This window comes from Camelus ferus, chromosome 13 (assembly GCF_009834535.1).
Source record: "Camelus ferus isolate YT-003-E chromosome 13, BCGSAC_Cfer_1.0, whole genome shotgun sequence".
NCBI lineage: Eukaryota > Metazoa > Chordata > Mammalia > Artiodactyla > Camelidae > Camelus > Camelus ferus.
In genome coordinates this window covers 28,914,533-28,942,257 of record NC_045708.1, presented here as the reverse complement: position 1 = coordinate 28,942,257, position 27,725 = coordinate 28,914,533, and the positions used below count along the sequence as shown (strand labels likewise).

At 51.4% G+C, this 27,725-nt stretch overlaps 1 protein-coding gene and 1 long non-coding RNA gene across 3 annotated transcripts in view; one reads left to right on the top strand and one right to left on the bottom strand.

Annotated features, from left to right (window-relative positions):
• The window catches only part of RIMS3 (regulating synaptic membrane exocytosis 3), a 39,536-nt gene extending 12,237 nt beyond the window's left edge, over positions 1 to 27,299 (top strand). Inside the window, exons 2-8 of one of the 2 annotated variants that reach the window (XM_032493937.1) lie at positions 3,511 to 3,689; positions 9,104 to 9,351; positions 14,728 to 14,869; positions 17,716 to 17,828; positions 19,957 to 20,058; positions 20,395 to 20,534; positions 21,260 to 27,299. In XM_032493937.1, coding sequence (XP_032349828.1) covers positions 9,135 to 9,351; positions 14,728 to 14,869; positions 17,716 to 17,828; positions 19,957 to 20,058; positions 20,395 to 20,534; positions 21,260 to 21,472 — 927 coding nt within the window. In that variant the 5' untranslated portion in view covers positions 3,511 to 3,689; positions 9,104 to 9,134 and the 3' untranslated portion in view covers positions 21,473 to 27,299. The remainder of the gene's footprint in view (positions 1 to 3,510; positions 3,690 to 9,103; positions 9,352 to 14,727; positions 14,870 to 17,715; positions 17,829 to 19,956; positions 20,059 to 20,394; positions 20,535 to 21,259) is intronic. The other variant, XM_032493938.1, reaches the window with a different exon arrangement.
• LOC116667950 overlaps positions 27,197 to 27,725 on the bottom strand; it is a 22,717-nt gene continuing 22,188 nt past the window's right edge. Inside the window, exon 7 of the long non-coding RNA XR_004324952.1 lies at positions 27,197 to 27,334. This is a non-coding gene — a long non-coding RNA (uncharacterized LOC116667950). The remainder of the gene's footprint in view (positions 27,335 to 27,725) is intronic.

Below are 27,725 nucleotides of genomic sequence, written 5' to 3'. Positions count from 1 at the left end.
TTTCCCAGGACAGCTGTAACAAAGTATCACAATCAAGGTGGCCTAAAACAACAGACGTTTATTCTGTCACAATTCTGGAGGCTGGAAGTCTGAAATCAAGGTGTCAGTAGGTGTCAGTTGGTTCCTTCTGAGGGAGGATGTTTCCTGGCTCTCTCCTGGCTTCCAGGGACAGCAGGCAATCCTTGGGGTTCCTTCACTTGTATCACCTCAATCTCTGCCTTTATTGTCACATGCCCTTCCCTCTCCATTCTATCTCTGTCTCCACACGGCCATCTTCATATAAAGACACCAGTCATATTGGGTTAGGGACCCACCCTACTTCAGTATGACCTCAGCTTAATGAATCACATCACATCCAAATGAGGTCATATTCTGAGGTACCAGGGGTTAGGATTTTAACGTGTCTTTGTTGGGGAGGACACAGTTCAACCCATAAGAGGCAAGGACAATACTGGGTCTGGAGGAGCATGCCAGGGGGACTACCTTGTCTGGAAAGACTCCTAGGACATGACATTCAGAGTGGGACTGAGCACTAAGTAGGGATTATCCAGCAAAGTTGGCACGACAGACAGATACTGGGTCCTCGGAGTGTGAGGGTGAGGGTGGGCTGGAGGAGAGCATTCCAGGCTGGCAGGGGACAAAGTGGCACTTTTGAGGAGGGAAAGAATATAAGTGTAGGGTGGAGGGTATAGCTCAGTGGTAGAGCGTGTGCTTAGCATGCAGGAGGTCCTGGGTTCAATCCCCAGTACCTCAAATAAAAAAGTAGTAATAATAATAACAAAAAGAATGTAAGTGCAGCCGGAGTGCAGAGGAGGGGTGGGAGTACGAGGTGGCAGGGTCACTTCACTCGTGGGCCTCGTGAGGGGCTTTTACTTTCTCCTGAAGGGAGTGGAGAGCTACCGGAGGCTGTCACGCAGGAGTGATTCATTCTGCTTTGTGAGCCGTCTCCTCACAAGACTGAGCTGTCTGAAGGCTGTGTTGTTCCTCTGTGAACCCAGTTCTGCAGGAAGACACATGGTCATGTCCTCAGGAGCCCCCTGGCTGAGAGAAGACACACGGCAACCCACCTAAGGAAGGAAGGCCTGGCCATCTCCCAGCAGCCCTTAGTCCAAGTAGGGAAGACAAGACTTGCCCTCAGGAACCTTGTTCTGAAAGGAAGACGGGGCTGTCCCAGCTCTAGGTCTGCTTCACCTTGGGTGTCCTGAGTCCTTGGAGTCTGGGGGACTCAACTTGGGCCTGGCCACCTGACCCCCTGTGCTGCTGTGAGGACTATGAGAATGTGTCCGGGGCAACTGCATGACCTCTGTGTGTCCCTGAGGCCAGAGGCCCCAATGCTGGGGGAGACCGGGGCTGAGTCTTGTAGGGGCTGGGTCCTCAGCACCCTGCTCCCCTCAAGAGATGTCTGGATATTGCCTTCGTATCAGGACGCAGCCTATTTGGTGCTCAATCCATCCCTTACCACACCCTCAGAGGGCTGCCCCTTTACCATGTGATGGGAGAGCCCCTCCCCTGCCCCCAACCCAAAGCTGCCTGTGCCCCTTGCCTGGGCTGGGTGGGCCAGGCTGGGTGGAGCAGAAGTGGGTCAGCTCAGTAGCCATGGCAACAGCAGCTGCTCCCTGCCAGCCTTCTCATCTCCTCACTACAAACCTCATGATGAGATCCTTTGTCCAAACTGTGGGGATGGAAGCCAGGAGGGTGAGATTGGGGGCCAGAGTGTGTATGAATGTGTGTGTGCAAGCTCACTCAAGTGCCTGCTCAGAGCTGGTGTGGGTGCCTGGCCAAGGGACTGCACAGATCTGGGTAAGACATTTCCTGCCTTCCTGCCCACTGAAGGGATGGGGCTCTTTCCATCTCTCTGAGCTGGACAGGGGCCAGGGTGTGTGAGTGTGTGTGGGTGTGAGTCTGCGAACCCCTGTGACTGTCAGTGTGGCTGCTTCTGTGTGCTTTTGTGTGGGTGAGTGTCTCGGGGGTTTGTGCATATCTGTGTACACATGTGATCATGTCTTTGTGTATCATTTGTGTGGATCTTCATGGTGTGTGATCACACATTTGAAATTCGATACCCCATGTCTCTCCTTGTGTGTAGTGAGTGTGCGAGCCTGGTTTGGGGGAGACAAAAGTCACACAACCAGGAGAGCTGGCAAAGTGCTCCCCACTCAGGCTGAGTGTGCTCCCTAGGCCCAGAGGGAGCTGCACCACACACAGGCCCTGTCACCCACCTGCTTCTCCCTGAGCAGGGAGAGGAAAGGCTAGAAACAAGGGACCCCTCCCCAGTGGATGCAGGTAAAAAATACGTCTTACTTCATGAGCTAGTTCTCATTAGTTGTTGAGGCAGCACTGTGTTAAGAGGGATTCTAAGGTTAAGTCTGGCCTCTGACCTGAGCACAGATTGGCACCGGCGACGTGGTGGGCAGCTCTGGTGCTGGACGATGGTTGGAGCAGGGGTCTCAAATGCCAGATCCAACATCCACTGAGGGGCGAGGAGCTGAGATGCTGGCAAAGAAGCGCACAGCCTCACATGCCAGCTCCCACCTCAACTGAGAAGTGCAGGGACCCAGATCCCACACTGATCCTGGGCTCTGGGGGGAAGCACTTGGGGCTGGAGTGGGAGGTGATCCTCTTGGCCTTCCCATGAAGTGGTTGCACCTGGCGTGCAATCTAGACTAATAAGCACTAACACATGTGAAGTCCTTTCCCGTTTACAAAGGCACATTATGAATAGTAATAATATAATTGCCCAGCTGAGCATTTAGCATGTACCAATCCTTATTTTTGCAATATTTCATCTAAGAATCCTAAAGCAGGTATTATTATCTCCACTTTAGGGATGAGCAGCTGTAGGCTCAGGGCGTTTGTTAAGGAAATTGCCCTGTGTCATACAGCTTGTAAGTGGCAGATCTAGGTTTTGAACTAAGTCTGTCTGCCTCCAAAGCCTGTGCTTTTAATCACTGTGTTTTCCTGCTGCTTGTTATCTCATCTGATCCCCAGTCCAGGCTGGAGAGCCGGGTTGGGTCCAGGTGGTATGTAGACTCCTTTCATAGAAGAAGAGATGGAGGTTCAGAGATGCTGAATGACCTTCTCAGGTTTACACGCTGGGGGTGGACCCAGAAGTTGGAAAGGTGGACCCACCCCCTGACAGCCCCTCCACACACACACAATCCTGACTGCTGGTCGTGTCACAGTGTTTGGGGAGGGACATAAACCCCCTTGGTCAGGAGGAGGACAGAGGAAGGAAAAATAGGGTCTGAAGCTCCTTAGCAATTGGACCTGGATGAGTCCCTTGGCTTCAGTACCAGCAATTTGACATTAAAGTGCTTAAAGGCAGATTAGGGGGCCCAGGAGTCTGGACAGTTTTACAAAGGAGGAAACAGCATCAGAGAGTTTAAATGATTTGCCCAAGGTCACACAACTATCTCCAAAGTCTGTCTTTTTACTCCATGAGCTACTGGAAGCCCTGGAGGACAAATGTCTTCTCTAGCCCTTCCCCTAAGCTCCCCTCTTTCCTTCCAGACTCTTATCACATCACTTCCTCCTGGGATCTACCCTGATTGTCTTCACCTCCTTCCTTCTTGAAAACTGGTGTTTCAGCAGAAGTTAACAGAAGGCTTGTGTAAATGCCCTAAGGGCGTGCTGTTGGGAGGGGTACAGCCCCCTGTGATGGGAACACCACGCTCAGATTCATCAGTTTGGTGAGTTTGGATTTTCTTCCAGATGAGAGGTGGGTAGGAAGCACCTGACAGGTGATGTGGGACCTGGGAGTTAGGAGTCTTGGGTTGGAGCTCTGGTTTTGTCAGCAACTTTCTATGTGGCCCTGGGTGTGTCTCTTTCCCATTCTGAGCCTTGATTTCCTCCTCTGCAAAATAAAAGGCTCAGGTTGGAATAGGGAAGCAAATCAGTTTTACCTCATGAGCTGGTTCTAATCAGTTGCTGCTGCAGCTCCGTGTTAAGAGGGATTCTAAGGTTTAAAAATCTGGCCCCAATGAGAGAATGAGATGGATTAGTGATGTCTGCTGTGGATGGAGGATTGGAAGGGGTGGTAAGAACCTTAATAATTTGCCGTCCCTTCCAGCCTAACAGTCTGTCACCCTATGACATTCCTTGGTCATTTCTGTTGAAGGGATGAGTAGCTAGATTCATCTTGGGCTTTTGATTAGTCTCATTGACTCTCAAAAAAAGGCTCATTACTTGGTTAGATACATGGTCAAAGGGACCACAGGGCCCAGGGTGGCCAGGCAGAGCCCAGAGTCCTGCTGTTGTCAGGATCCAGGAGAGGGTTTGGGGAGCCCTTAGGGTACTGAGATCCCAGAGTAGAGGCCAAACACTGAGGGCCAGAAAGAAAACACTAGGCTCTTTCCTTGGGGAGCTCAGAAGGTACCAGTGGCATGGAGCTTGGCAGGAGTGGGGACCAGCAGCCTTCCTCTTTGGAGGGCTTGTCCAAGCTGCAGCCATAGATGCTACTGTAGCAAATAGATAGGAGTCAGCAGGGAGAGCTGCAGGATGAGGTTCCTGTGACCCAGCGAGATCATGGAGGGTTTTCTTCTGCCAGGAGCCATGACCTGGGCTGGGAAAGGGACAGTCTGCTCAGAGGCAGGGAATTGTTGAGGTGACTTTCGTAGAAATTCATTTAGCAGTCCTGTAGAACCACCAGTATGTGAAGTGCTGTGTTCTGTGTCCTGCCAGCCCCTCACCGTTCAGCTCCCATCTCTGCCTGCAGCCCCTTTCCCACCCCTGTGGTCTGATGGCTCGAGGTGGGGGCTTGTTGTGAGTAGAACATCCCTTCTTATAGGGGCCAGGTGGTCGGCTCTGGCTGGCTCTCCATCTTGCCCCTCTTGAGCTAGACTGGCTGCCAACTGGAGCCCTAGTTCTGAGCCTGCTGCTGCAGTCTGTGTTTGTGCCCTGCTCTCCCAGTCAGAAGGACTTTAGAGGTCCCCTCATCTGACCCCTTCACTTGACACACAGATGAGGAACCAAGGCTCAGAGACAGTCACACAGAAAAATCTGTGTACAATCTAACCCCACCTCCTGATTCTGAACTCTCCCAGGCTGCCCTTCCCAGGGCTTGGGACCAGGCCCTAAGACCCTGGGTCCAGTTCTTTGGGTCTGACTCCTCCTGTCCCCGTGGGGGTGGCCTGCCTGTCTAGAACCCCTCCCAGGCCCCCTGGGTGATCCCCAGGTGGTTAAAGATGAGAACATGGCCCTGAAAGGTACAGAGTCCTGGATGTCCATCTGCTTGTCAGTTCCATCCATTATTCATGAGGAAACATGAGCCCTGGGGTTGGCCGGGTCAGGAATCTTGTCCCTTGCCCTCTTCCCTTCTTTCCCCCTGGGAGCAGTGTTCTTGAGCTTCCTGTCGGTGGCACCAGGGAAGCACTTGTTTCTCCAGCTGTGGTCTGAGTGGCATCTCTGCCGCCCCTCAGTGCTCACGCCAGCCGTGGGAACCTGGGCCAGAGGCGGTTTACTCACCTTAGATACTTTGCTTGCAGTTTTCTCAAAGAGCTCAGAGACCCAGGGCAAAGCCTGAGCGGGAGGGATGGGCCCCCCTCTTTGGGTGAGCTCTGGGTTGAAGGGGTGGGGGCTGAGCGTGTCTGTCTCTTTGTGGAAACAGGAGTCCAGGCCTGGCCACTTCTTAGCTGAGTAGGATGGGTGAGACCTTGACTTCTCCGAGACTCGGTTTTCTCATCTGTGACACAGAGATAACAACACACCTAACAGAAATACTTTAAGGAGAAAGTTAGTCTTACTCCATAGCCAGTTCAAGGTATCAGATAAGCCCTCTCCCACCGTTCACCAGAAGACCATGCAGATACCCACAAAACATACCAACTGGCGCTAGAATTGGAAACTAAAGAGGTCATCATAGGCCCAGGTCCGGAGGGACTTTCCATTGGCTGCGAGGTTGATGGGGGATGGATGGAGAAATATGATCTGAGACTCTGCACACGTCACAGGGCCAGTGAGAACAGCCCAGACAGCTGCAAAGAAGGCAAGACGTGGCTTTAACTCATCTCCACTGTCAGCCCACATTTGCCAGGCCGGCGGGAGCCATGCTGACCGGGAGCCCAGGCAGCCATTCTCAGCTATCTGAGGACTGTCTTCCTGGTCAGCTGGAGTGGTGCCTTCCCTTCCCACTCCCACTTCCCCTCCCCTTTCTGTGTCCTTCTGAAAAGTCAGATTCCCTCAGGGTGACAGGGTCCTGAGCCCTGGGATGAGGAGTTGCCTTGGGGAAAACGCTGGGGGCCAGGACAGAGCTGGGAAGGGCCAGGCACAGAGCCTGCCCACAGCGGATCTTTCTGGTGCTCTGCCTGGGCTTCGGGCTTCCAGCCAAGTTGTAGAGGCCAACAGCAGGAGATCCCACCTCTGCAAAAAACAGAGCCATAGGCACCTGCTGTCCCGTTCCCCTAGAGTGGCACCCGGTGCTGCCAACCTGGCTTCTTGGACTCTTTAATCAAAACAAATTGATAAGAAGCCAGATGAGGAATTCAGGCAAGGCTTATTGGGACTCCTGCTGCAGCCTGAGGGAGGGAGACAAGTAACAGGTTCCCTTGTTCACTGCCTGCTTGGGGGCAAGCTCATCCCTTAAATGGGGTGAAGGTAGGGACAGATCCACGAGTTGAGTCCGAGGGATGGCTTAGGTGGTCTGCCCACCCCTTGGTGGTGCTGTGTACAGAGATCATGCACAGTCCCCTGCTTTTTGCTCCCCAACACCTCAAAAGTGGCAGTTGGATTTTTGGTCTTTCTGTATCTTGTTCATAATTTGCCCCAACTGTGCATGCATGTAGTTATTTTTAGTCCCTTAGAGTTTCTTTTTTTTCTGTTGTTCCAGGAGACATTTGTCCAGGGCAAGCACTGCAGCAAAGGGTCCCAGGTCCCAGCCTGTCACACGAGCACCCTCTGTCCTCTTCTCTAGCACTGGTCGGAACTGCCATTAAATATTTAATTGCATAATTAGTTTTTCACTGTTTCTCCTCCTGGTGGACTGCAGGCTCTGGGAGGGCAGGATGAAGTCAGCCTGGCTCACTACTGTATCATTGGCACTCAGCATAGTCCTTGGAATTTTAGGGGCTTACATTTTTTTTAAATTTTTTCTTAATTTTATACTCAGAGAAAAAAAATATTTTTCCAATGTATATTATTAAATAAAATGATGACCCTTAGCATGAATATAAGTAATAGTTAAAACTTGGGATCACTTGTGATCATTTTGTAATGTACAGAACTATCAAATCACTGTGTTGTATACCTGGATCTAACATAGTGTTGTAGGTCATTTATACTTCAGTTTTAAAAAATGAATGGATAAAGTTTTTTAATTGCTTTGATTATTTTAGGACAGAATCTTGCCAGTTTCTGTAAGAAAGTCTGTTAGAATATTGATTGGGATTGCACTGAATCTATAGATCAATTTAGGGATAACTGACTTTTGTTTTTGTTTTTCAATCTTTTTTATTGAAATATAGTTGATGTACAGTATTATATAAGTTACAGATCTACAGTGTGGTAATTCACAGTTTTTAAAGGTTATACTCCATTTATAGTTATTATACAATATCAGCTGTATTCCCTTTAAATATTTGTTGAATGAAGCATTAGAGAGTAAATTTGTATACTTTGGAAAGGAACTTAGCAATATGTTCCAAGAATCAGAAAAATGTTTATGCCCTCGGTATTAGGTAGGATGCTTTTGGATGTAACAGAGAACCCTGATTCAGACTTCTTAAGCAATGGAAAACACATTGTCTCATGTAACTGGAAGGCCAGAGAAGGCTGGCTGCAGGGTGGCCTGAGTTCCCTTGTGTTTCTGTGCCGTTCTGCCCTCAGCAGCACTGGTTTCATTCTAGACTAGGCCCTTTGTTGGGAGAGGGGTGAGGAAGGGAAGACAGAGATGGAGGGAGAGACACCCACTGCTCTTGTAAGCATGGAGTCCACATCTTCCCCTTAAGTCACATTGGGCCAACTTAGTCATATGCCTAACCTTGGACTAGTAAGATTTACCAAGGTGAATGCCATTCACTGGTTTAAACAAATCAGGACCTGCCTCTAGAACAAAGGATGAGGTGGTATTTGGACAAAACCAGCACTCTGTCAGGAAGCAGGCTCCGGGGAGAAGGCTAGCAGCAGTATTCACACTCACTAGCCCAGCCTCTCCACTTCTAGGAGTCAGTCCTAAGGAAATAAGCAGATAAAAATCAGTGTAGAAAGATATTTATTGCAGCATTGTTTAAAAGACAGGAGAGAGAGAGGAGAAAGTTGGACTTACCTGAGGGGTAACTATTGAAATATTTAAGTCAATTATACTGCCTCCATACAATGGAACATTATGGTACATTTAAACATTTCTGCAAAGGGTTAATGACGTTGGGAAATTCTTGTAATATAGCATTAAAGCAAAAATACCAGGATATAAAATTGTATTTGCAGTACAAGTTCAGTTATTTTTTTAATGTGTAGAAAAGAGACTGGGAGGAAATAGGTTAAAATGTCTAGAGTGGCTGCCTCTTGGCAGTGCAATTAAGGGTGATTTTTCTTGCTTCTTTACGCTTTTCTGTCCCACCCCCTTCAAGCAGGAAGACCCCTTCCACAGTCTGTTCAGGCTGGAGCCAGTTTTGTTCTCCCTGTTCTCATTATTGGCTATGCAAACAGCAGTCACACTTACTGAATATTTACTCTGTGCCTACACTGTTCCAGGCACTCCCACCTGCACTATCTAACTTAATCCTTGCAACAATCCCATGAGGTAAGTGCTTTTATTTCTCGTTTTGCTGAGGTGGTCACTGAAACCCCAAGATGTTCAGTCTTGAAGTCACACGGTGAGTGTGGAGAGGCCTTTGGAATTCAAGAGTGGGTCACATGGCTGCCCAGCCTCCATCTTCACTGCTAAACCAGGTCACTTGTCCGGCAGCCATGTGCTAATGAGAATAGTCAGTCCTGTTCATTGAGCCAGACTCTCTGCACACCCCCAGCATTGATTTGTTCATTTAATCCTCACCACCTCAGAGAGGCTGAGCGCCTTCCCCAAAGTCACACAGCTAGGAAGCGGTGGGGCCGCGGTAGAGTGGCCTAGGGTCTGATGTAGGACCCCTTTGTCTCTTCCCCTCCCCCACAGGGTTGCCTGAAGCCCTGCCACCCTGTGGACCATGTTTAACGGGGAGCCAGGTCCAGACTCGGCTGCGGCCTCCAGGAACGTGGTGCGGAGCTCCAGCATCAGCGGCGAAATCTGCGGATCCCAGCAGGCTGGGGACGGGACCGGGACCACCACTGCCAAGAAGCGGCGCAGCAGCCTTGGGGCCAAGATGGTGGCCATCGTGGGCCTAACCCAGTGGAGCAAGAGCACACTTCAGCTCCCACAAGCTGGTGAGGAGCATGGGGCACCCAGGCTGGGGTGGGGCACCTCGCAGTGACAGGGCACCCAGGGACTGTCCTCGTGGGTATGCTCCCCCACGCCCACAACACTTATGTTGCACTTACCGCATACCAGGTGCCATTCTGGGTCCAGTCTGTGTCCTAACTCACTGAATCCTCATGTAACTCTTCGAGGCAGGTACTGAAGCACAGAGAAGAGAAGCAAGATGCCCCAAACTACACACCTGGAAGTGGTGGGATCTGAGTTCAAACTCCAGCAGTTAGGCTTCTGAGTTCATGCTCCCAATCTTTATACTCTGCTGCCTTTATGCACAGACTTACACACTAATTAGCAATTATTCAGTAAACCACCATCGTGTTCCTGGCACTGTCCTTAGGTGACACCACAACTTCATAGACGCACATACCCACAAGATTCAGTCTCACCTGTAATCTCCAAGTTTCCTAAGGACAAATAGCCACACACATGTGTTACAAAGCCACAAGAGAGACATATACACATAAAGACACATGGCTTGCATGGTCATGTAAATAGCATGCTCGGTTGCTCTGGAAAGCTACCCCTGCTGCCAGGAGAGCACAGGACATTCGTTCATGCTGCACACGGTCACATATAAAACCAGTCATGCAAACCATACATAGTCCTCTGAATACAGATGCTCAGACTCAGGTCACAGAAGCACAGTTACATGCACACTCAGTGGCCTGTGGTGACAGAAACATGTCACACATACGCATGCACATACCTCACAAGCCACATTCACACACTACCCTAACAGCTACAGCCTGGTAAATACATTATACTTTCTCAGACACCTGGTTATAGAATCACACTGATGTTCAGACTGGTGGGTGACCCATCTGGTCACACACAGTCTCACCTGGAGCTCACGTCACAGAGAAGCCAGTCTTCCCCACCAAGACCTGCTCACTTTGTGGCATCAGCCCAGACACCAGCTGGTTTTGTTTTAAAATCTCTTCCTGCTTATTTTGCTCAGAGTAACAACTTCCCTAAGAAACCTTCAAATAGGCAGCTGGATGGGGGTGGTGAGGGGGTGGGGGCGCCGGAGGATCCGGGGAGAAAGCTCATCAAGACTCCCAGTTGGGGTGGGGGTGGGGGACATTTCCAGGCCTTAAAATAGATTTTTACAAAGCCCTCCACAGGAGCATGTGGGATGGTCTTTTCCAGCAATCAAGCTGTGATGTGGTTTCTGGCTCAGAGAAATGCTAGATGGGGAGGGGGCTTGAGATTATTAGTGCCCCAGGGTAAGCACGGCCTCTGTGAATATGCTAGACACTAGGGAGTCAGGGCGATGGGATCTGGGAATCCGGGAGTTGGGCTGGGACAGAACCAAGTTGGTGGGACTAAGATTAGGAGGGTGGAGGAGGTGTTAGGCCCCAGGAGTCTGGCTCCAGGAAACCAAGCCCTGCTGATCTCTGGCTGAATCGGCTGATTCAGCTTTAGATCCAAAGGGTTCTTCAGAGCCAAATGATTTGGAGAGACAGTCTTCCAAGGCCAGGGCAGGTGCCTGAGTTACTGGGAGACATTTCAGTGGTCTGCCTGGGACTGTCCACCTATCTAAACTCTACAGTCAGCAGGCAGGGATTGGAGCAGACACCGGGATGACCTCCAGCCTTGAGGGGAGATGAATGATGATGGGGCTTCTGGATCACTTGTCTGTGTGGTGTGCAAGGGCACAGCTGATGGCCTGGGTCCTGAGCCAGGGGAATGCCCCCTGCCCTTTTAACCAAAGGTCGTTATGAATCATCCAGTTGCCAAATGTCAGAGCAAGAAGGGGCCCTGGAGATCATCTGGTCTGCTGTGCTCATTTTATCAATGAGGCATCAGAGCCTGGAGAGGAGAGGGCAGTTTTTTGGAGAAGGGCTTCAAATTGGCCTTCGGAGGTACACCCTGTCATTTACTAGCTGGGTGACTCAGGCAAGTAACTTCACCTCTCTGAGCCTGTGTCCTTGTTTGTAGAATAAGAACAATGAAACATGCCTTGCCAAGTTGGCAAGCAGAGTGAATGAGATAGGATAGGCAAAGACACCCAGCCTCGTGCCTGGCACGTAGTAGACACTTGGTAAACTGTCAGTGTTATTATTACCAGTGGTCACACAGTAGGGCCAGAAAAGAAGTGACTTTTTTGGCCTCCACAGCTCTGCCCCTTGCTTGTAGCATACTCCTCTCCCATCTGTAATTCCTTATCCCCATTTTTCTCTCCCAGGCCTTGAGGCTGCCCATGTCCCTGCTTAGAGCTCCTTCCTGCGTGGGAGAGTCTGGCGCCAAGGGAATGTATGGGGCTGACTCACTGTGGGCATTGGCCTTAGAAACTCTTCTGGGAAAAGATCCTAGCAGGGTGACCCTGCTGCCCTTGGTGGCATAGCTCAGGCCCCTGCAGGGCAGGGCTGTAAGAAGTGGGGGAGGAACTCCTCTCCTGGACCCAGTCTTCTGGGCTTTGAATCTGCCCTTCCCAGGGGCCTCCATGCCCTACATTGGCTTGGGCCCCACCCATCCCCTCCTCTTTGTTTCAAAGCCTGGTCTATTGCACAGCCGCCTCTCTAGTTCCCCTGCCTCCTCCCTGCCCTTTCCACTTATTCCTCACGTTGCCCTGAAGTGGTCTTCCAAAAACTCACCCTGAAGCTTTAGAGGACTAGTCCTGGCTCTAGCTCCTCATGGGAAAGTCACTTTCCCACTGGGCCTCAGTTTCCTCTTCTGTAAAATGGAAACCACAAGATTATCTCACAACTTTCTCCTAGATCTAACATTCTTTAAGTTGTGGAAGCAGTGAGGAAGTTGGGGTCAGAACTCTGGGCTCCCAGGACACAGGTGGGTTCTGGCATGGCCTTAGGCTGGGTCCGTATAGGGCCGTCCTGGGCTGTCCTGGCCCCTGCCCAAATGGAGCTACTCTTTTCAGTACCAAGGACAGCAACTCTCCCCTCCTATGCTCTGGGCTCTGGACCAGGGTGGGGTGAGGGCTCAGGATCCTGCTAGGAGATCTCATGGGGAGTGCTGCTGGAGGCTGTGAATGTTTCTCCCTTCTATGTGGTGGAACAGATGGGATGTCTTTTGGTCTCCAAGAACCATAGAATTATTGCGAGCAACTTGGCCCAGTTTTCTAGGGGGAGAGGCTACATAAAGTTATTCCTCAGATCAACAGGGTTCAGAGACTGGACAGCAGAGGACTTTTCTCTGAGATTGCAAGACCTTTCTTCCCACCCAGAGACATGGAGCTTAATCTCTGCTGAGTCACTTCTCAAAGCAATGAGTAGTTGGCAGAGGGGAGTGAAAAGTAGCACATGAGTGGATTGGGAGTCAGAGGGCCTAGGGTCTAGCCCTGGCCCCAGGAGCACCTGGACACCAGGATCTGCACCTGTGAAATGGTGGGGCGGGGGGTGCATTTCAGGATTCTTTACATCCCCTACCCAGGGGCTTACAGTGGGTTGGGCAGGTCAAAGAAGGTGAATTTTCTCCCAAATGGGTCAAAGCTTTCCCAAGCTCTAGAAGAGGGGGGTTTGGGGTCATGAGGTGGTGAGGCTCTGACTTCAGCTCAGAGTCAATGCTGGAGGGATTCGAGGAGAGGGAGAGAAAAGTGTAGCCCCAACACACCCATCTGTCTTCTAACTGGGTTAGAGGGGATGTGACAGTTAGGAGCAAGGGACAGGGCAAGTCCCCCCACACCCACCATTATTGCCCAGCCCTCTATGTGTGGTGGGTCACACCATTTGTGGATTTGCATCTATGTGATTGAGTGGATGGGTTCAACCCCAAGTGTTATGGTGTGAACGTCACATGTATGTGGCAGACTATGTCGTGGGTTCGTATGACTAAGACTTGGTAGGACCTTTAATGACTATGTGATTGTTGTGTGAACATACACATGACCTTGTATGTGAGATAACTATATTTATATATGTGATTGTTGGTACTCATATATGTCTGCTTATGCCTGTGTGAAGGAAATATGTATGAGCTAATGTGGCTGTGTATGTGTGTGTGAGTGAGAGACAGACAGACAGACACATTGATGGGCTCATTGATTCCTTGATAGTAGCTCTTCAAATATCCCAGAAGCTGGGGTGGTTTCAGAGACACATTCCTCCTCACTACCACCCCACCACTCCAACTCCCAGTCCCCTCCTCCCATTCACTAGTGATGCTGGCCCTCTCAGCCTTTCCTCTCCTGGTGGGACTTCCTGAAAGATAAATAGGGCAAAGCAGGAGGAATAAAGTCCCCCTTCTCCCTGACTGGGTTCTTGACTATCCCACTTGGTCCCTCCCCCCACTGCTTTCAGGGGCTGTGCTGCCTGCCCCACCCTGGCCTCTCCCCCTGCTCTTAATTTGCCTGGGATTCTTACCAGTGACAGCAAAAGGCTTCTTTGGTACAGCCCTTATCTGAGCACCACTTCCTTCTCCATCAAGCTCCTCAGGCAGCCGAGCTTCAAGAGGGGAAGTCCCTGCAAACCCACGGCCCGTCTTCTGCTTCCCCTGCCCCACCCCCATTAGGACAGGGTGTCTAAAGGGACCACACTGCAATGCCTAGGAGGTTGCCATGGAAACCCAGGCAGGATGGTGCCCTACTAGGAGAGGTAAAGTGCCCCATGTTCCCTGCACGGCTAAAGAGGGAGGCTGAGAGGTGGAGGGCTCCCCAAACAGGAGGTACAGAGACCCTGGGGGTGAGCTCTCACCACACGGCTTCTGAGGTTCTGCAGACCTCTCCCTCAAAGCCAAAGTCAGTTCAGGTCACCCTAGCCATCCTTCTCGGTCTTGTTTTCCTAATGGCCTCTCCACCTCTCCACACACAACCCCCTCCACATTCAACCCACTTTGAGAATGAGTGTTAGTTTGAGAGTGGCCAGGGCTCACAAGGGTTTTTTAATAGGGCTGTAAAGGTATCACAGAGGTAGGTTGTGATATCTGGGAATGATAGGGTTCATGGTGTACCTGGAAGAAGGAAACCAAATGTGGGAATTCCAGAGAAGGCAAACTTTCAAGAAACTTAGCCCTTTGGGGCAAGGACTGCGACTGAGTGGGAAGGGATATGGCAGGGGAATCTGGCAGGGATGAGGCTGAGGGCTGCAGGGCTGAGCTCTGCTTGCTGACTCTCCACCCATAGCCCCACCATCTCGACTCTGCCTCCAGCCATCCTGGTCTGCTTTGTCTGCATCATTGCCCCAAGCAGGGCCAGGGGTTCAGGGTGCAGACAAGCTCTAGAGGTTATCTCAGCAATGCCTCTGCCTCCAGTCAGAGCCCAGCCCGTCCTGCCCCCTCCCGAGAGGATGACTTTGGCAGTGCTCTCAAATAAGCCTCATTGGTAATCTGACCATTTTCCCTCTCTGTGCTTTGTTGCGGGCGGCGGGTCACAGAAGGGGCCACCAAGAAGCTGCGCAGCAACATCCGGCGAAGCACAGAGACGGGTGTTGCCGTGGAGATGCGGAGTCGGGTCCCTCGCCAGGGCAGCCGGGAGTCCACGGACGGGAGCACCAACAGCAATAGCTCCGATGGCACGTGCGTTCAGCCCACCCCCACCGTGTCCCCACCCTCCTCCTCAGTTCTCTAGTCATAAGCACAGGGCTAGAAAATCTCCTGGTTGGGTCCCCAGATAATCTGGGTTCCTCTGTATCCCTGCGTCCCTGTGTCCCCCTGCCCTGGACACCTGCTGCCTGGGCCCCAGTCTTTCTATTGCTCCAGGCAGCTGTTTCCCGTTTGAATACCCCAGTGGCCCAGGAGCAGTTCATCCTTCTGTATGTTTTGCACCTCCACACTGCCCGGCTCAGAGGAGAGGTTTAGAAAGAAAAATGGGATCCTAATATCCTTTAAAATCTGAAACCATTGCTATGGCTCAGATGAATGAAGTTCTCACAGTTGGCCTTGCTTGGAGCTTAGGGAAGGAGATTGGACTAGATCAGTGTTTTTCAAACTGTGGGTGGTGGCTCGCAGGCAGGAAGTAAAATCAGTTTAGTGGGCCAAAACCAGCATTAGAAAAGGAAATAGAAAGGAAGAATTACCCTGTGAACTTTTATATATATATTGATGCGCTAGGTCTGTGATGTTAAATGTATTTCTTACATGTGTATATGGCTTGCAGTCCAAAATTTGAAAGTCTCTGGGTTAGGTATTCCCTTGGATCTCTACTAAATCTGTGACACTATTGTTTTATGACTAAGATTTTCTGAATCGGCTTCATCAAGGCCCAGTGATTTCAGGGTTTTGCGGCTCTATTATTTAAGATTCTGTGATCACATATCTCGCTATTATACCTCCTTCTAGCTGCTAGCATTTTGTGCATCTTACCATATACAAGGCATCACTGGGCACTTTAGATCAGTGCCTCCTACTCTGGGGTCTACCAGCCACTCTCAGGCCAAAAACAGTGTCTCAGTTAATACAACAATCCTAAGGGATGTTGGTACAACCATTATCTCCATTTTTACAAGTGGAGAAACTGAGGCACAGGAAGAGGGTATAGTACCTTCCCAAGGTCACTGCTATTAAGTGCTGGTGGAATCAGGATTTGAATTAAGGCCATATGACACTATAACCTTTGTTCACAATCTCTACACTCTCTATACCAAGCTCTTGAAATTCTGTGACCTGAAGAGTCTTTCTTTTTTGTTGTTGTTATCCTTTTTTTTTTTTCTTAAATTGAACTATGGTTGATTTACAATATTGTTAGTTTCAGGTGTACAGCAAGGTGATTCGGTTATACACATATATAGATCTATATTCTTTTTTTTCTATTCTTTTCCATTATAGGTTATTACAAGATATTGGATATAGTTCCCAGTAAATCCTTGTTGTTTATCTATTTTATAACATGGTAGTGTGCATCTGTTAATCCCAGACTCCCAATATATTCCTCTCCTGTTCCCCTTGGGTAACCGTAAGTTTGTTTTCTATGTCTGTAAGTCTGCCCTGTTTTGTAAATAAGTTCATTTGTATTATATTTTGATTCCACATGTAAGTAATATCATATAATATTGGTCTTTCTCTGACGTCCCTTAGTATGATAATCTTCAGGTCCATCTATGTGGCTGCAAATGGCATCATTTCACCTTTTTATGGCTGAGTAATATTCCACTATATATATACCACATCTTCTTTATCCATTCACCTGTTGACCGACACTTAGGTTGCTTCCATGTCTTGGCTATTCATTTAACCTTTTCAGATCCCTCTGTCCTAAAAATGCAATATTAGGCTATTGCTGACTGCGGCCAATAAAAATGGATGGGCCTTGAAGCCCTCCCCTGGGGAGTGGAGGCTGAGATTAGTTGGGGAGACACAGGCCCTCTCTGATAAGCATATGCAGTCTGTCTCCCCTTCCTGCCTGTCACTGGCCAACGGAGACTCAGGCCAACGGTCCAACAACGGATTTGTTCTGGGACAACTTTTCTCTCTCTAGGCAGGAGCCTGGGCTGTTCTGGGAGATCTTAGAACTTTCTTTGGTCCATCATAGTCCCTCGGCAGTTCTGGGCCAGCCCTCCCTCACCTGTCCTTTCTCTGCTAGCCACACCCAGAACGTCTAGGCTTGAGGACATGAAAATGTAGCACATTTTCCTTGATGCTCACAACAAGAGCAGCTGTAACTGCCACTGATTGTTTCCTGTTTGTCTGGAACTGTTCATTCACCATCTGCCCTAATCCTCTCCATCATCCTGTATAGTAGGGCATCATCTCTGTTCTACAGGCAAGGCAAGTCTCCTACCTCTTGGAGCCTCTGTTTTCTTGTCTGCAAAATCGGCTAATAGCTCCTGCCACACACAGTGATTATAAGGCTTAAATGATACACACCAGGAGCACATAGTACGCTGCTGGCATCTGGCCAACTTTCAATCACTGTCAGTTTATCCTGTTACTATTTCCAGTCCCCTCACAGCTATGGACCACCCAGCATAAATTGTCATTCATCTCAACCCTGTAATCATATTATTTTGGTCTCAGTTGCAGTTTGGGGCACCATCTTGCATTATTGATTTGGATTTCAAACTTACAATCAACTAAACCTCAGTTCTTGCAACTTTCTCCAGGAATTGAAATTTCTGGCCTGCATCTCTGATTCTTGGCATTAACAGCCCCTGATGAGGACACAGATGTCCAGCAAGCCCTGCCTTTTCAGGGTTACATTAGAAATTCTGGTGCTTGAAGATTAAATGCCATAATTATGTTTATTAGTCTCTTTCTCAAGTGACATCAAAGTATTTTTCTTTAATGTGCAGAGATGAACAGTTCTGTTTGTCCCCAGCCAAAGTAGTACCCTCACACTCTGCAGAGGAGAGATTGAGGCATAGAAGTGCCCAGTGCCCCAGGGGCCATCCAGATGCCCTCACACACCCCTCTGCCTCCTTCTCCAGGTTCATCTTCCCCACCACCCGGCTCGGGGCTGAAAGCCAGTTCAGCGATTTCCTGGATGGGCTGGGACCAGCCCAGATTGTGGGGCGACAGACGCTGGCAACACCACCAATGGGTGAGTCGTCTTAAGGGCAGTGTGGGCTTTTGTGCCAGTGTGGCAGAGTTAGCATAGCACTCATCAGTCCCTCCCTCATCAGAGAGGAAAGGGGTTCCAGCCTTTCTACACTGGCCACCACCCTGCAGCTGCTTTTCCAGCATATTCTCTCCCTCACATCACCACACACTCATCTGCTCTCCCACCGCCTACTGTGTGCCGGGCAGCACTAAGTGTTGGGCATAAAATGGTGAACAAAAATCATCACAGCATTGACGTTAATGGGGTTTGCTGCATCACTGACTCTCTGGGGGACCTTGGGCAAGTCACTTCCCTTCTTTGAGCCTTAGTTTCCTCAGCTGTATATTGGGACTAGTAATGCCTGCCTCAGTTCTGCAATCTAAAGACAATTTATCGAGACCCTATGTGATGCTTTGCAAAACTATTTCATTTACTCCTTAGGAACTGGGTCTTATTTGACTTGTTATTCTGACAGTGCCTGGCACCTAGAAGCCTTTTAGCACTTTTCTCATCCCTCTTCCCTGCAGCTAGGAAGTACTCCCTACAATCTATTCTCAGTTGTCTTAGCTGCAGTTCTGGCCCCTTCCCTCCCTCTCTCTCTCTCCCTTAGATCCCTGCAGTGTTGGCTTCAAGCAGCTCCTCCCAGGCTGGCTTCCCCAGAGATGCCTCCTCACCACCACCGCCTCCCCCTCCATCAGTCTGACCTGAGCAGTGTCTGACCCAGACGTCTGCACTCAGCCCTCCTGTAGACAGTGTCTAACCTTTGACCTCACAGCAAATGAGGAGGACAAGTGCAGACAGAGCCCTGCTGTGAGCCACGCAGTGGAGCTGGCCTCCGTTCCAGGCCAGGGCTCTTCCCACTGCACTGCCCTGTCTTCCTCTAATAGGCTCACCCCTGAGCTTTTGTCTCCTGGAAGAGGGGAGCACAGGGACCCTCAGAGGGTAAGCGTCAGCTCCTATCTGGCTCTTGGGTTGGATTTGGCGAATTCCCAACCTTTGCTTTCGGGCTTTTAAGGGCCTGGAGAGTCTGCTTTCCTAGCCTTAGGCCCAGCCCACAGCTGAGAGAGAGGAACCAGCCACTTCTACAAGGCTAATGCATCACAGCCTAGAGCATTTGTACGTGGTGCCCCCTGGTGTCCCAAATTGGGAAGGACAGGTTTGCATTGGCTCATCTTTTTCAGACTGTTAACAGTGAAACACAGAGGAGATTAATTCCTGAGACCTCCCCGACCTTCCCCCTTTCCCCCTTCCCTAGGAATAGCTAGAAGGAGAGGGATGAATTCCAGGATGTCTCCTGAAAGTAACAAATCCCCAGCTTCCAAAGTGTGCACATACCAACAATTGGATGACAGCTCAGAGAATCTAAAATGGGTGACTGAACTTAAAGTCCAGCCCATTTAACTTTTTCCGCAATCAGGCTTGTGATGCTGCACCCCTTTGAAGGACGTCTCAAGTAACTAGTGCAGAATTTCAAAGTCTGCTAACCTGTTCCTGTGTCAAAGAAAGCTAAGAGTTCTAGAAATCAGATGACATGACTCCAAGCAGAGAACTCGCCCCGGGTGGATAATCCATTTTGTTGGGGTGCCGTAGGGAGTTCTCAGTACTCTGCTCCTGGGACCTCTGCTAGCCTTCCCTCCATCCTTTATCAAGGGTACCAGCAGGCCCTCATCCCCCCGGACGTGTCTGTATCCTGGGCACACTTGTATCTCTGCATCTCTGCAAACTGATAACCTTTACATCTCAGTTTGATGTTTATCTGGGGGAGTGGCTGAGGGCCGCTGACACTGTTCTTCCTGACAGGGAACTCTGTCCCCAAACTTGTTCAGTGAAACAGAAGCCCTTCTCCCACCCCCATAACCAGACTTACATGGGAGTTTGGCAACCATTTCTTGTTAGCCAAGCATGCCCTTGAGGGTCATGCTGCCACTGCACCCCAAGGGCCCTATCAAAACTTTTCTCAGCCACTTTAAAGTGGTCTCCCAAGAGCAGCTCTGGGGCATGCAGTTCTGTCTGTCTTGTGTCCTTTCCAGTGTGGTAGCATCCTCTGCAGACTGGCATTCTGCACAGCAGCTGGCCTACCTGCCCCATGGCCTGGCTCTGCCTGGACCGCCCCTCTTCTCCCTTGCAGGGGACGTGCACATTGCCATCATGGACCGGAGCGGCCAGCTGGAGGTGGAAGTGATTGAGGCTCGGGGCCTGACCCCCAAACCAGGCTCCAAATCCCTCCCAGGTGAGGTAGAGCAGCTGGGACAGGGATTTTGGAACTGGGGTCCTGCCAGGGAGGGATATATAGCTGAGCTCTGGATCTAGTGAGTCCCAGCTCCCCATTGGCCTAAGTCTGTATTCTCAACACTGGATTCACGGATTGCCTAGAAGGCCAGGGAACAGGGATGGGGGGGAGGGTGGAAGGGTGGGTGTTTGAGTCAGTCTCTTCCACCTGCTGCCCACTGGTCAGCTCGTCCTACTCACCCTGCTCACCTCCATGATCACCTGGAGGTTAGGGGATGGGACAGGCCATGGCTGTTTCCCTGGACCCCTCCCCATCATGCTTTCTTCCATCCCTCAGCCATCTATATCAAGGTTTACCTGCTCGAGAACGGGGCCTGCCTGGCCAAGAAGAAGACGAAGGTGACCAAGAAGACCTGTGACCCCCTGTACCAGCAGGCTCTGCTCTTTGACGAGGGGCCCCAGGGCAAGGTGTTGCAGGTGTGTGTCCTGGGGCCAGTGGGGCAGAGCAACTCTCAAAGACTACAAACTGTAACTTAAAATTTGTTTCATTTATGATTTATCCTGTGCCAGGCTCATTAAGACATGTTTATCCATTTATTGTCACAACCCAGTGAGATGTTATTGCCCTGGTTGACTCATAAGGAAACAGAGATTTGGGGGAGAACTCGATTACCCCCAGCTTGCACAGCTGGTAGGTAGAAGCAGGGTTTGACAGATGCCTTCTTCCTGGGTGGCTTCCCACCTGACGTCCTGTCCTGGCGCTCGTGTTTATTGTCCCTGTGATCCGGCAGCAGAGTGAGAGCTGTAACCCAGGTCCTGGACTCCCAGTCTGCTCTTCCCTCAGGAAGGCTGTCATCTGGGATGCTCTGGAAGTCAGACCCAAGTTCTAATCTCAGTGCTGCCACCAATTACTGTGTATCTTTGGGTTAGTTAATTAACCTCTCTGAGCTGCATTTCCTCTTTGTGGAGATAATACATAGCACATCTACCTAGATGGTTGTAACAGTTGAGATAATGTGTATAAAGTCTATAGGGCCGAGGCCAGCGTACCTGAAGTACTCAGCAATCTGTTGCTTGAAATCTGAGTTCTGCCTCTGTCCCATCAGTGCCCTGGCAAAACTCCTACAAGATTCCTGGGCCCACTGCCCAGCCCTAGAGTCAGAGAGGTGGCTCAGCTCCGCTCTCTTCCTCCCCACTGGCAGGTGATTGTTTGGGGAGACTACGGCCGCATGGACCACAAGTGCTTCATGGGCATGGCCCAGATCATGCTGGACGAGCTGGACCTGAGTGCTGCAGTCACCGGCTGGTACAAACTCTTCCCCACATCCTCAGTGGCAGACTCCACCCTTGGCTCCCTCACCAGGCGCCTGTCCCAGTCCTCCCTGGAGAGTGCCACCAGCCCCTCGTGCCCCTGAGGACCTCAGGAAGAGGCCAGGATGCTGTGTGGGAAGGGGTGACCTCCTCCCATGTACATAGTCTTCACGTCTTTCTGGACCCCTTGCCCTCCTGCATGCCTGTTGGCTACTGGGCCTGTCCCAGCTGACAGTGGAGACTCTAGTGTGTGTGCCTGTGTGTTTGTGTGTGCATTTGTGTCTGTATGTGATCATGTTAGATCTGTTCATTTGTCTGGGTGGTCTTGGTGACTATATGGGCTGAAATTCATGTCTCTGTGTCTTGTTGAAATGAAACACAAAGGAGTGTTGCATGGACACAAGCCCCCCCCCCCCGAGTCCAGGGGTGGAAGTGGGTGACGTGGTCCTTGGTCCATGCCATCTGGTCCTGGGTTCAGGGCAGAGCCCATGTGCCCCCCATCTGTGCCTGTTCTTGGTGGTCCTTGCTTAGTTTTCTGTCTTGTTCTTTGTTCCACCTCTCCGTCTCCCAGCACTGCTGCTGTTTTTTGAGGAATGTAGCCTCCACTGCAGCTGGCCACATGAGGCCCCCCAGGGAACCCAGACACCCCTCCTTCTCCCCCCGGCACTCCAGGTGCTCTTCCCACCGAAGGCACCGGCAGCATGTAGCATCTCACAGAGAACCCTGGCCTGGGCTCCGGGGAGTAGAAGGTGCCGGGGAGCTGAGGGCTTGGAGATTGCTTTTTCCCTCATTACCTCCTTCCTGCAAGTCAGATCTGAGGAGGTATCAGTTCCTAGGGTTGCTGGCCAGGTTCCTTGGAGGGGAAGTTCTGGTGCCTCCCTTAGCATTCACCTCCTGTCTCCCTCCAAGCCTCCTTGCCTCCAACATGCCAAAGCAGCTCTCCCAGTGGACCTCAGGAGGTGCAGACTGGAGGGTCTTGATGTGATGTGCGAGAGGTCGGCCTCAGAGGGGATGTTACCTGCCAAAGCAGGCAGCCCCTGGAGGCACCTGTGTCCTCCCCAGGCCCTGAGGGTGGCCCTGTGCCCCTCTAGGCTCGTCCTGGGGTGGTGCCTGGCTTGTTGAGGTGCCCCCGAGGGCAGGGCTGCTGGCTGGAATGAGGAAGACCGGGGCTGACTTGCTCTGAGCCCTGTTGATCATTCTGTCTGAACTTTGAGGACTAGCTGCATGAAGTTGATCACTGGGGCTCTATTATTTAGCTCATTTCCAGACCAGGGTCCCTGTCTGGGAGCTCAGACTCACGCGGGCTCCAGCCTCCTGGCTCCATGGACAGCCTGGCTCTGAAGTCAAGACCACCACAGTCACCAGCTCTGTACAAGCAATACTCCCCCTGCCTGCCTCCCGTGCTCCGCTGCTGCCCTGTGGAGAGGGCCCGGCCTGCTCTAGACACCGCACCCACCTCTGCTTTCTTTCCACCCTTGTCTGGTTGGAGCTGCCCAAAGCCACTCAAACCCTGCCTTGACTGGACAGCTGGGCCCTGTGGGTGGACACCAAGGCCTGGACTGGACCTTGTGAGATGCCTGCTGGGGGTCCTGAAGTCTGGCTCAGGAGTGCCCAAATCTGTCTCTCTCCCTCCTCAGGTCTAGGGTGAAAGACAGGTTGCCACCCAGGAGATGAACACAGCAGCCCTCGGGTCCATGTCTGGTGGGGAGGAAAGAGGTAACACAAGGAGTCAAGGTCTGGGGCAGGCTCCCCTCTACCTCTTCCCCAGACATCATCCCCGAGGGCTGCGTGTCTCTAATCATGTACGTGGGGGTTGAGGGGAGTGACCCAGGGGAGCAGTGGAGACATGCTTGGACTCCATTTGTAACCAGAGCCCAGTGGGCATGGAGGTGGCTGCTCGGGGTGGGGGTGAAGGAAGAGGCTCTCTGGAGACAGCCATCTCCACCAATGGGTCGCCTTTCTGGCAGGATCTACATTAGGCTGAAGCCAGGGCCCGGCAACCTCCCTCCCAAGAAAACTAGGAGAAGCCAGGACCCCATCGGTCCTGCCCACAGACAAAAAGTGGGTCAGGGCAGTAAGAACTAACGGAATGAGCTCCTGGGCCCCTGACTCCTGCTGGAGCCTCCGTTCTTGGATCGTCAGAGGCAGGAACAGTTGTGTGCGTGGAGTGGAGAGAGGAGGCAGCTGGGTTGAGTTTTCTCTTTCTACAGAATTTCTCTCCTAGTGGTGGGACTGGCTAGTGCACACACTTTCCTCCTGTTTCTAAAATGAGGCAAAGGGCTCTGTGCTTTGAGATCCTAGGGTGGGGAGAGGGAGGAAACTCACTTGCAAAAGAGTATCCTTATGTCCTGTCGGTGATGTAGAGCAGTGGCCCTCAGAAGGGGGTGAAGATGCCCGACACCTTCGGAGTGGGGGGATTATTAGTGACCCGTGGGGGTAGTGTAGACATTTGCCGATGTGATGTGGCGTTGAGTTTAATGATACCCAGCCCATGCAGTCACCCCGGGAATCCGGGATGTCAGTGAGGGCTGTCACTCTCATGCATCTAGGGGCCAGGAAGACAGAAGGCAGGGAGCAACCAGCAGAGGCTGCTGCTGGGGAGCTGAAGGCCGCTGGCCTCTTGTGTCCAGGGGAAGGTTGGTAGCACAGGGGATGTTCTAGCCAGAGGTAGGGCCCGAGATGTTGGTACCTCTGCTGACCTGCTTACAATCCCCAGCTGCTGAAACAGCCCAAGGGTTGGGCTACTCGGCTGTCCCACCTCACTGATGAGAAGTAATTTCCCCCACATGTTGACCTTGGGGAATTATTCTTTTTAACCCTTTGTACCGAATGGGTTCCTAATCCCCACCTGGATTCCCCCCATGAGGGTAGAGTCATGTAGGCTATGCACATGTGTGATGGTGAGTGGCTGGACTTAAGGGTCTGGCTCTCTGCAGCCTGGATGCAGGGGCTTGTCTGAGAAGCTGCTCTGGATCCAGCCTGTCCAGGAGAGAAGGGAGCACAGGCGTGACTCCTGGCCTTCCCTGGATGGGGAGCATCTGTCCTTTGAAGAGGGCATGGCAGGGAGGGAAGAAACATGATCCGCTCAGAATTCTCCCTAACCTGGGACCAACTCACTGTTAGATGCAGTATCCTGGCTCCACCTGCCCCCTTAGACCAGGGGAAGCCAGCGCTGATGACAGCAGGAAGACTCTTTGTCATCCTGTTCTCCTCGGCTCAGGCAGAATTTGTGGGAAACGTGGCAGAGACAAGAGTGGCCCTGCAGTGATGCTGGGCTGTTGGGCAGGAACCGTGATGGATGATTCAGAGTCTCTGTCTTCACCTTTCTGCTCTGTTCAATCTGTCCCACTTCCTTCCTTCCCTAAAGGGAAGTCTGTGATGGGCCTTTGGTATGAATCAGGCTCCAGCAAATGGGGCCAAGTCTTGGTGTGACAGAGGGGGTGTGACCCTTCAGGGAAGAAACATCTCCCAAACTACTCCCCATCCAGTCTCTCCCATCACGCCGCACTCCTAGGAAAGGAGCTCTCAGGAGGCTGTCAGTAATGCCGCAAGCCCCAGGCACTGCCAGCATTTCAGGGGCCGACAGAGGGGGCATCCCCACAGCTCATCACTCGTGGGATCATTGGGCTCCCAGGGGCGTGACCCCCACCAGGGCAAGCATGCCTGAGCTCTTCTTTCACTGCCAGCCTTGAGGAGTGCAGAAGCCCCCCACCCCTTTTAAAGACAACAGAGCCCTCCAAGGGTACTTCTTTGGAAATGAAATGTAGCACAATCTTAGACTGAGTTACCAGGAGCCCTGACCTGTAACCAGGGCTCTTGCTCCGCGCCCTGCTGCCCAGGAGCTGCCGTGCCCCTCCCTCCACCTCCCCGGGGCTCCAGTGCTCCGGATACCTCCAATTCCCCATCTTCCTCGGCCCAGAAAGCAGCAGGGCTTCAGGAAGGCTGCTCTTCTGCTTCTCTGATTGATTCCTGCACTGTGCAAACCCCATGCAAGAAATTGCTGCCTTTGCGTGACGGTGGAGAGTGGTGGTGCATCCTTCGCAGCCAGGAGGTGTGGTCCAGCGGGATTTCTGCTGTGGCTGCAAGAAGAGGGTAAAGAGGCCTGCTGCCCTGCCAACTCCTCCCCTTCTCTTCCTCTCCCCGGTGTTTTCTTCTCCAATATCCTGACACGGAAAGAGGTTCTTGAAAATGCTGCTTCCTGTCCTGGATTACCGTTCACTGAATGATCAGGGAGGAGACAGGAATGTAGACTCCTCACCCGCCTTCTCCCTCAAGTCTGCTTTTCACTCAGGTCAGAAGAGATGGGGAAAAACAAAACAAAGCAATCATGACTGAAGGGCAGGGGAGCCTTGCCCGATCCGGTGAGGCCTGATGGGGGCTGGTTCAGCCTGGTCTGGCTGGGAAAGGGTTATTTTGAAAGAGTGCCTGAGCATCTCAGAGCAATGTCACTGATGCCAAAGAGAGGAACTTGGCCTCCTTGGGCACCAGCTCTGCCGGCTGAGCTGCACACGTGCGGCTCAGGCATTGGCCTGCCTGATGGTGGGACCTTGTTCTCTGACAAAGGGCTTAATCTTTCCATGTAGCAAAGCAACTCCCCCGTCCCCTCGACCCTGAACTTGGGCTGTTGTGGGCATAGCAAGGCTGTGCCTGTGAGGGAAACTTGCATTCTCACAGACTGGCTTGGGGCGGATGCTCATCAAAAAGCATGAGTGTTACTGCTTGGGGAAAACCTTCCTGGGCTCTGGTTGGAAACTTGGCCAGTAAGGCCAGGAGCCTTGAGCCTCCCAAGGAGTTCACACTGATGCCAGAAGGGTCCTTGGGACTAGGTTCCAGAGAGCTTGGCAAACAGAAATGGGCCCTGGGAATTCCAGGGGCAGCAGAGCATCTGTCCCAATGGTCAATGCCCTGGACAGCTGGCTACAGAGAATCGAAGGCTCTAACATACAGTTTTGCCAGAAACTGTGACCTTGTGCAAGGCTCCTCCCTTTTCTGGGCCTCAGCTTCCTCATCTGCAAAACCAGAGCATTTGCTAGTTACTCCAGGGTTCCCCTCTAGGTTTCAAAAGTCTGATCTGGAGCTGATGAGGGTTGTGAGCCTGGTGCACCCGGCACCTGGTTCCACGGGCTGGTTCCCTCCAGCCCTGGGTGCCCTCAGCTGGGTGCAGGTCCCCAACTGTCCATGCCCAGATGCTGCTTCCGACAAGAACTCTGGGAATCCTACCAGACTGTGCTTCCACACCTTCGTGGTTCGTTGCTCCTCTCTTCCTGTGTAATGATGAGACATAATTAAGGGTTGTCTACAATGGACAATTTCCAAGGTGCTGATGTGACGTCGCAGCCTCAGCTGCACCTGTGTAGGTCAGTATCCCCACCAGCAGACGAGGCTGGGTTGGTCCTCATTTCTGCTTCTAGAATGACATCAGTGGGAGAATCTTAAAGGAAATGCTCTCTGATGGGAGGAGAGAGGGAACCTATTTCCCTTCAAAGTATTTTGCTTCTTAAACATCACTCTTCTCTCCAGCATGTCTTTTACCAGATACCATCTCAGCAGGCAGAGTGGCTGCTTCCTTAGGAAAAGTTGGCCTGATTGTTCTATCTACTCCTTTAGAATGTAAATTAACAAGCAGCAGGAACCCCTTTTTTAGAATTTCCAAATGCATCCTGCAAAGAGAGAGCGAGCTGATAGGGACTGACAAGCACACTGTTTAGATAAGCAGTTAGCCTTTTATATCTGCGCTCTATACATTTTCTATGTGCAGCTTCTTTCCAAACTCGCTGTGGCTCCCAGGTGGCAGGTGGATGGCTGGGCAGGACGGCCAGCTGTCTCTTAACAACATTCTTGCCAATTCCCTTGAGGAGAACATTCTTCACATGGCTTCTGCATGTACAGTATTTGGGCAGCAAAAAATGATTAAAGTCAGTTTGAAAATGGTTTCATGTGTTGCTTTCTGAAGACAGTTCTTGATTCTAGGGAAGAGAAAATGGGGTTGCAGGTGACTAAAGGAGGAAGGAAGATGCCTTGGCTGAGAGGCAGGACAGAGAATTACATCTCAGAAAAAGGCCTGAAAGATCAGACCTGGGCCTCTGACTCCTCTTTGGGAACTCTGTTGCCACAGTGATGTCATTGGGCCATGAAATCTGACTGTTCCAGGCAGCTTACAGGCTTCAAAGCCTTCTCTTCTCACAGATTCCACAAGAGATGCCCAGAGCCAACTAGAGGGGACGATAAGATGGAGCTAAGGCCACTGCTTTCCGCCCACTGTTTCTTTCTGAGTTCTTGGTTCCAGCAGCTCTGCTCAGGCATGTGGCTGGGGCAGTCTTGCTTATTTCAGCCACACCTGATACAAGCAGTAGACAT